An 8,664-nucleotide genomic window follows, 5' to 3' on the forward strand; every position below is an offset into this window, starting at 1 on the left:
GGGCTGGGCAGTGTGGTCACTGGACTGGGCAGTGTGGTCACTGGGCTGGGCAGTGTGGCCACTGTGGTCAGTGGGCTGGGCAGTGTGGTCACTGGGCTGGGCAGTGTGGTCACTGGGCTGGGCAGTGTGGTCAGTGGGCAGTGTGGTCACTGGGCTGGGCAGTGTGGTCACTGGGCTGGGCAGTGTGGTCACTGGGCTGGGCAGTGTGGTCACTGGACTGGGCAGTGTGGTCACTGGGCTGGGCAGTGTGGTCACTGGGCTGGGCAGTGTGGCCACTGGTCACTGGGCTGGGGAGTGTGGTCACTGCGCTGGGCAGTGTGGTCACTGGGCTGGGCAGTGTGGTCACTGGCCCCTGGGCTGGGCAGTGTGGTCACTGGGCCGGGCATGTGGTCACTGGGCTGGGCAGTGTGGTCACTGGGCCCCTGGGCATTGTGGTCACTGGGCTGGACAGTGTGGTCACTGGGCTGGGCAGTGTGGTCACTGGACTGGGCAGTGTGGTCACTGGGCAGTGTGGTCATTCCTATTGAGGCATCAACGTGTAAATGCTCCGTTATCGTGGTGTTAAGGAGCCTGGCGATTTGTACGGTGCCCGGCACGATGCCACAGTAAGTAACACTCTGCTTTGTTGCCGGTGCGGTGCCAGCCTTCCCCACTGGCAGGATTGCCACGAGCTGTGGAGTAAGAAGCGGCGACGGCAGAAACAGGCCGGCATTGTGGAGGAGCCGCCAGTGCCCAAAGCCCCACGCAAGGACAACGCGCTGACCGCAGACGACAGCCGCAGCAGCACGCCGCAGACAGCAGCACCGCAGACAGCAGCACCGCAGGGCAAGGCACAGAGCAGCCACACAGACGTGGGCAGTAAGTCAACCCGCATCTCCGCCCAACACTCCTGCCTCCATCTCCCCCCCCCCCCACCCCCCACCCACCCACCACTCCACCTGGCACTCCCCCACTCACCACTCCCACCCACTCACCCCCCCCCCCCATCCACCACCCCCCACCCACCACTCCCCCATCCACCACTCCCCCCATCCCCCAACGTAATCATCCACCACTCCCCCCATCCCCCCACTCCCCCCATCCACCACTCCCCCATCCACACTAAGTGGCACCACTCTGCCCCCCATCCACCACTCCCCCCTGCAAACCCCACCCACCACTCACCGCAATGGCCCCCCCCCCCTCCCCCAGCCGCCCGTTCTATTGTGGCCAAGACTATTGGGTGGAAACGTGCAAGAGAGGCTGGAGCCGCACTTGGGGCAGGGCTCTGGTTGTGTACCAGCCTGGAAACAATGGGCAGAATGGCTTTGTTCTGTGCTGTAACATGGAATCAGAGGGCACTTGGGGCAGGGCCAGGGTTGTGTCAGGTCGGGGGTCGTGTCGGGGTCATGTCAGGGTAGGGGGTTGTGTCTGGGTCATGTCGGTCGGGGGATGTGTCGGAGTCATGTCGGGGTCGTGTTAGGGTCAGGGGTCATGTCGGGGTCGGGGGTTGGTGTCTGGGTCATGTCGGGGTCATGTCGGTCGGGGGATGTGTCGGGATCATGTCAGGGTCGGGGGATGTGTTGGGGGTCAGGGGTCGTGTCAAGGTCATGTCAGGGTCGGGGGTCATGTCAGGGTCATGTCGGGTCGTGTTTGGGTCAGGGGTCGTGTCGGGATCATGTCAGGGTCGGAGTCATCGTGTCAGGGTCGGGGTCATGTCAGGGTCGGGGTCATGTCAGTGTCGGGGGTCATGTCAGGGTCGTGGGGGGTGTCGGGTCAGGGTTGGGGTCAGGGGTCGTGTTGTGGTCATGTCAGGATCGGGGTTGTGTCAGGGTCGTGTTGGGGTCAGGGGTCGTGTCGGGGTCATGTCATGGTCGCGGGGTCGTGTTGGGGTCAAGGGTCATGTCGGGGTTGTATCAGGGTCCTGTCAGTGTCGGGGGTCGTATCAGGGTCATGTCAGTGTCGGGGGCTGCAGTGCCTGGCGGTGCTAGGGTGTTGACGCATGCTTTGTGTTGCAGGTATCAGGGATGCAGCGCAGCAGCTGAATCAGAACGAGTTGGCGGTGTTGCTGAACCTGCTGCAGACACAGACTAACCTGAGCCTGAGCCAGCTGGCACAGGCCCTGAACGTCAGCACCAACCCAGAGACACAGCAACAGTGGAATGTGCTGAGCCAGTCCCTGGTGGCACTGGCCGAAGCCACCAGCCAGCAACAGGAGACCGCAACGTCCACTGTCACCCAGCCCCCACCCCCTCCCCCTCCCCCCAGCCCCTCCCACAGAGCCCCCCCCAGCAGCAGCACCCCCCTCCCATCAGCCCCCTCCCCTCTGCCACAGGTGGTGGCCGGTGTGAACCCGACCACCAGCGTCCAGCAACCACCCAGCGCATCACATGCGGCCGAGACTCCGGACACACACAACCTGCTGACCATCCTACTGACTCAGATCATCAAATCTCAGGAAACCACTGCAGTGCCCGAAGAAAGTAACGGCCTCAAGGCCAGTAATGCAGCCCTGCAGCTGCAGCCAGTGACCGCCACCCCCGACACCGCAGGTAGGTCTTGGTCCCGCGCAGCTCCTGCAACGCATGTCGCATGTCTGCCTGTCCTTGTGCTCCATCGCAGCTGCCTATCATGCTCCCATGCAGTATGGTGCATCGCTCACCTGCATGTCCTTGCAGGCTGACCCCACCCTGACTGGGAGCCGAGCATTCTGCTCTCTCACAGGCACAGTGACGCAGCTGGTAGAGTTGCTGCCTCACTGCACCAGAGACTCAGGTTCGATCCTGACTCGGGTGCTGTCTGTACGGAGTTTGCATGTTCTCCCCATGACAAGGTGGTTTTCTACGTGTGCTCCTGTTTCCTCCCACATTGCATAGACGTACAGGTTTGTAGGTTAATTGGCTTCTGTAAATTGGGATATAACTAGTGTACGGGGATCGCTGGTCAGTATGGACTTGGTGGGCCGAAGGGCCTGTTTCCATGCTGTATCTCTAAACTAAACTGAGCAGTGGATGCCGTCCCAGAGACAAGGTCTCTCTCCAGGGCAGACCCGCGGAGCTGTGTGTTAATGTTCTTAGTTTGTACATCCATCACCAGTTATACCGGACGCAGCAAGGGGGGGGGGGGGGGGGGGGGGCGAAGGTTAACGGGGGAACGGGTGAAGGGGGTGGTGGGGGTAAAGGCAGGGTGAGGGGACGGGGTGGGGGGGGGGGGGTGGGGGGGGTGAAGAGGGGAGGGGGAGGGTAACGGGGTGGAGGGGGATGGGGGAGGGGAGGGGATGGGGGGGGGGGGGGGCAGGGGATGGGGGGTGGTGGGGAGGGGGGATGGGATGGGGATGCGGGGGAGGGGGCAGGGGACGGGATGGGGGGGGGGATGGGGGGTCTGGGGGGAGGGGGAGGGGACGGGATGAGGGGGGGGAGGGGGATGGGGATGGGGGGGACGGGAATGGAGGGGGGGTGGGTGGGGAGAGGGGGATGGGATGGGGTGCGGAGGGGAGGGAGGGGACGGGATGGGGGGGGGGGTGTGGGGAGAGGGGATGGGCTGCGGGCTGCGGAGCCAGTAACTACAGCTCTGCCTTCCCCGTGCAGATGAATCTGTGGTCACCAAGCCGGATGCCAAGAGTCCGGTGGTGCCGGCGTTGCCAGCGCAGGGTCCAAGCCGGATCCTGCCCCCCGACCAGCGCCCCCCCCTGAGCCCCCCGCCCCCCGCCCTCACTGGGTGACACGGACAGCCGGGTTAATGTGCGGACCAGTCCCTGCAGTGAGGACCCAAAATGCCGGGGTGAAGGCAGCTCTGCTCCAGCTGCTGAACAAGGAGGAGGTTCTGGAGAAGGAGAGGCTGGGACAGCCAGTCACGGCAGACTACAGCGGAACTCACTCGGCAAACAGCTACACCGACACCTTCAGGAACAATGAGAGGAGGGACGCACAGCTAAGTGGCCGGAGCTTGCTGGACAGCAGTGCCTCACACACCATGGGTCAGGCCAGGACTCTGCCCACGGTGGCCGCTGACTACCCAGTCATGAGGCCGATGCAGTTTACAGCTGACCAAGATCACCGCTTCAACTTCTCCAGAGTGACTCTGCCGGCACTGGTGACCGGTGCAGCCGGCACTGACCGGATGGCCACAGATACCAAGGCAGCCAATTACAGCTACAACAGCATGCCCACCGCTGCCCTGCCCACCAGCTCTGTGCCCACTCTCATCTGGGCTCTACCCACCCGGGGCTCAGGGTTTAACCGGGCACCGGGACGGGTACCAACTAGAGGGAGCAGGGGACGGGGTGGCCCCTACTAACTGCTCGCTCACTCACCGCGAGTGCTTTCTTATGATAGTGTCCTTGGACAGCTGACCACTGGTCCCGGCATTCCCCACTGAGCCACTGGGGATGTGGGTGAGAGGATCAGGAGCGCTGTGTGCTCTGCCAGCCCCATGTCTGAGGATGAGACTCTGTAAAGTTACACTGTCGGTCGGGGACACTGCCCCATGACTTGTACACAATCCATTTGAAAACATTTATGGCCCTGAAGATGAGCAGACAGTGAATGGAAGGATGGCCGGAGAAAGTTCCAGCCGTGTGTCCAGCAAGGCGAGGGCCGGAGAGAGGGGGTGAGTGTGGGCAAGGAGTGGGCAGGGGCCGCCCCGTTACCCACAGCAACGGTTCTCAATAAACCCGATACCTTTCATCGAGGCTACACTGGAATCCACGGCCACTGGCTGGCGAGCAGCTGGTTATCAAAGGCTTGGAACATTCCCTCCTCATTTCTCTGTATCCCAGACTCCCTGCAGCCTCCATGTTGTGTTCTTTTCTAAGTTACAAGTATCTCCGCAAATCTGCAATTAAACCTGAACAATGTTCTCACCTGGCCTAAGGTGTGACTTCCTTTACCTGTCCACACATTCATGTAGTGATCCAATATCTCAGTCATCCTCTCCTCTCCTCTCCTCACTAACTCTCCTCCACTCACCCCCCACCCCCCTCCCTCCTTCCCCACCCCCCACCCCCTCCCTCCTTCCCCACACCCCCCCCCCTCCTTCCCCCACTCCCTCCTTCCCCACCCCCTCCCTCCTCACTCTTACCCCCCCCCCCCCCCTTCCCTCATTCCGTTACTCCCTCCCTCCTTGTCTCCCCCCACCCCTCAGCTCCTTCCCCCACCCCCTACATACTTTACCCCTCCCACCATTTGCCACGGTTCCCCCCCCTGAACTCCGAAACACCCATCCCCTCCTGCATCAGCCAATCTGGTTTGGATCATCGTGGGTGATGTTGGACCCCATGACCCCCCTCCGCACATTTGCCACACCCACCAATGAACTCCGAACCCCATCCCCCTGCGTCCCTGGTTTGTTGGACCCCCCCCCCCCCCCCCCTCCCTGTTGGAACCCCCGTCCCCCGTACATACCCCCCCCTCCCTGTTACACCCCCCCCCCCCCCCCCCCCCCCCCGATACACCCCGCCCCCCGTACACAGCCCCCCCTCCTGTTACCCCCCCCCCCCCCCCGCTGGGGTCAGCGTGCAGTCGCCGCTCGGCCTGTGAGCTCAGCTCTGACACGTGGTTCGATGCTGTAACAATTACTGTCCCGAGGATGAGGGTTTATGAATTTTTTTCAGCTTTCAGTAAATTTTACTTTAATAAAAAACAATAATAAATGCATCTGTGAGTGTTTGTGTTGCAGTGCCTGGTGTTAGTGTGTTCCACGTGTGTCCACTTCCCGTGTTAGTGTGTCATGTATCCGTGTGTTGCGTGTCAGTGCACACCTGTATCAGCGTGTCAATTGTACATGTGTGAGTGTACGTGTGTGTGTGTTCGCGTGTGTGTCAGTGTACACGTGTGTGTATCAATGTACGTGTTTGTCAATGTATACGTGTGTGTCTACGTGTGTGTGTGTCTGTGTGTACAGTGTACGTGTGTGTGTGTCAGTGTACACGTGTGTGTCAGTGTACATGTGAGTGTACGTGTGTGTGTCAGTATACACGTGTGTCCGGTAACTTAATGTGCGGGAAGGAACTGCAGATGCCAGTTTACACCGAAGATAGACACAAAATGCTGGAGTAACTCAGCGGGACCGGCAGCGTCTCTGGGGAGAAGGGTTTGAGTTTCCCCGACACTCAGTGCCCGCTGGGAATCCCCGAGTCGTGGAACGTGGTTTGAACCCTCAGTTTCGCGGGGGGGGGGCTCATTGACACGACACGACACCGCGGGGTTATGCTCGTCTGCCGCCCCGGGGAAGTTGCCGCGGAGGGGGGGGGGGGGGTGGAAGGGGGGGGGGAGGGGCGGGGGAGAGGGGGGATGGGGGAGGGGGGGTGGGAGGGGGCGGGGAGAGGGGGGGAGGTGGAAGGAAGGGGGAGGGGGGGAGAGGGGGGTTCGGGGCGAGGCGCTGTGGCGCTGAAGCGGCGGCTGCCCGCCAGCAGAGGGCGGTGCTGACCGCGCGGTTGATGCCGGCGCTGAGACATCTTCACATCTCGAGTTACAGGTCACATTTACCTTCAGAAAGTTAGGACCTAAAGGACGGACTTTTAGAAAATAATTGCGGAAGAATGTCTTTGCTCAGAGGGCGGTGAATCTGTGGGATTCTTTGCCACAGACGGCTGTGGAGGCCAAGTCAGTGGATATATTTAAGGTAGAGATACATAGATTCTTGATATTTTCCGGGATCAGGGGTTATGGGGAGAAGGCAGGAGAATGGGGATCGGAGGGAGAGATATATCAGCCATGATAGAATGGCGGAGCAGACTAGATGGGCCGAACAGCCGAATTCTGCTCCTATCTCATATGGGATAATGAGTGGACAATGATCTGGAAATTGAGAATAATGTGGGAACACGTGAAATTGTCCATTTTGGCAGAAAAATAATTCTGCTGCTAGGATTTGTGAACTTGGGTGAAGACAGAGGGGGGGGGGGGGGGGGGGCTGACTCACTCCTGATCCTCCTGACTGCATTCTGCGGTTCCTGTCTGATTGCCCGCAGACCATGCAGAGCGCCGGTGTTGACGGCCTTTGTTCTGCCGGTTTCTCCCGGCCCCGTTGTGCTGTCCAGGCGAGACCAGGCGATGGAGCTGTCAGCCAGCCGGGGCTGTTTGGCTGCCGTTCAGTCTCAGCACGCACAGCTGATCCACCAGATAAAACAGAAATGGCACATTTTCACCTGCCGTTTAAGTGGATCTGTTTGTAATTAATGGCCTTCGGGGGAAGCGTGTGCGCAGAGCAGCGACAGGGGAGGAATCTGTAACCGAGATTGGTCCACGGGGTCTAGTTGTGATTCTATCAATCAAAGGACAGATTCAGTGAATGAGCGGAGACGGGGGACGAGGCCGACACCTCGTCCCCGCAATAAACCCGCAATCTTGCCTCAAATCCATGTCGCTGCCGGGTCCCCAGTCCCCTTGTCCCACCACCACTCACCAGCATCCCCATTGTACAAGAATTGTCCCAGGAATGAGTGGGTTCAATAAGATGTTTAACAAGGAACTGCAGATGCTGGAAAAATCGAGGGTAGACAAAGATGCTGGAGAGACTCAGCGGGTGAGGCAGCATCTATGGAGCGAAGGAATAGGTGACGTTTTGTGTCGAGACCCTTGTACAGATGAGCGTTTGACGGCGCTGGACCTGTACTCGCTGGAGTTTACAAGGATTACTTCTTCTTGATTACTAAGGGGGTCAGGGGACAAGGGTCATGGAGAGAAGGCAGGAGAATGGGGTTAAGGTGGGGAAGATAGATCAGCCATATAAAGTAGATTTAATGGGCCGAACGGCCTAATTCTGCTCCTATAACATTACCTCGTTGAAACATAGCAAATAGTGAAAGGCTTTGATAGAGTGGATGTGGAGAGGACGTTTCCACTAGTGGGAGAGTCTGGGACTAGAGGTCACACTCAGAAATAAAGGGCGTTCCATTAATTCACCCCCCCTGCCTCCTATCCCTCTGTTCACCCGAACCCCCCCCCCCCCCCCCCCCCCTTCCTTCCCTCAGCGTCCCACCCCTCCCTCTCCCCCCCCCCCCCCCAACCCTTCCTTCCCTCAGCGTCCCACCCCTCCTCTCCAACTCCCCCCCCCCACTCGATCTGCCCCTCACCCACAAATTCCTCTAAACGCCCCCCCCCCTCACCCCTCCCCCCACATGAGTGGCAAGGGTGCGTTGTTTACAGATACTAATGTATGTTTGGACACTAAGAACGTGTGAAGATTTTATGCAAAGTATTTGTTTGTATATATTTCTTATTCTGAATAAAGTTTATTTTTTATACAGACTCTGTGGTGTTGAAGCTGTTTTACTGACTCTGCGCCAGAGACGTCACCGGTGGAGCAGTGAGAGGGTTTGTTTAGGGACAGAGGCCGAGAGACCAGACCAGGAGACGTAGTCACAGGTGGACAATGTCAAAGTCGCTCATCAACCCCGCGGGCGGGCGGACAGACAGCTGCCGGCAATAGAGCCACAGGAACGGCGACCTGCGGACAACGGACACGCGGGCAGTTAGTGGTTGGTGCGGGCCAGATACACTCTCCCCCGGCGTCGTTGTTCGGCCCCTCACGTCCCCTGCTCTCCCGGTGACTGGATACTGTCCTTTCACACAGACAGCGGCATCGACCGGGACAAGGGGTCGGGACTGGAAACAGTCACGGAGGGACACTCGCCTCCTCCCGGGCACCCTCGGGTGGCAGTCCGTGTGGGTGCCCGCTCTCAGC

General features: G+C 59.8%; 1 protein-coding gene across 2 annotated transcripts in view; it reads left to right on the top strand.

The window, feature by feature from the left end:
• The window catches only part of cdk12 (cyclin-dependent kinase 12), a 39,284-nt gene extending 34,444 nt beyond the window's left edge, over positions 1–4,840 (top strand). For both annotated transcript variants that reach the window (XM_055656744.1, XM_055656745.1), the window contains exons 12-14: positions 644–858; positions 1,998–2,531; positions 3,567–4,840. In XM_055656744.1, the coding sequence (XP_055512719.1) occupies positions 644–858; positions 1,998–2,531; positions 3,567–3,700 (883 nt within the window). In that variant the 3' untranslated portion in view covers positions 3,701–4,840. The remainder of the gene's footprint in view (positions 1–643; positions 859–1,997; positions 2,532–3,566) is intronic.
• The last annotated feature ends 3,824 nt before the right edge of the window (positions 4,841–8,664 follow it).

The sequence above is a fragment of the Leucoraja erinacea genome, chromosome 27 (assembly GCF_028641065.1).
Source record: "Leucoraja erinacea ecotype New England chromosome 27, Leri_hhj_1, whole genome shotgun sequence".
Taxonomy (NCBI): Eukaryota; Metazoa; Chordata; class Chondrichthyes; order Rajiformes; family Rajidae; genus Leucoraja; species Leucoraja erinaceus.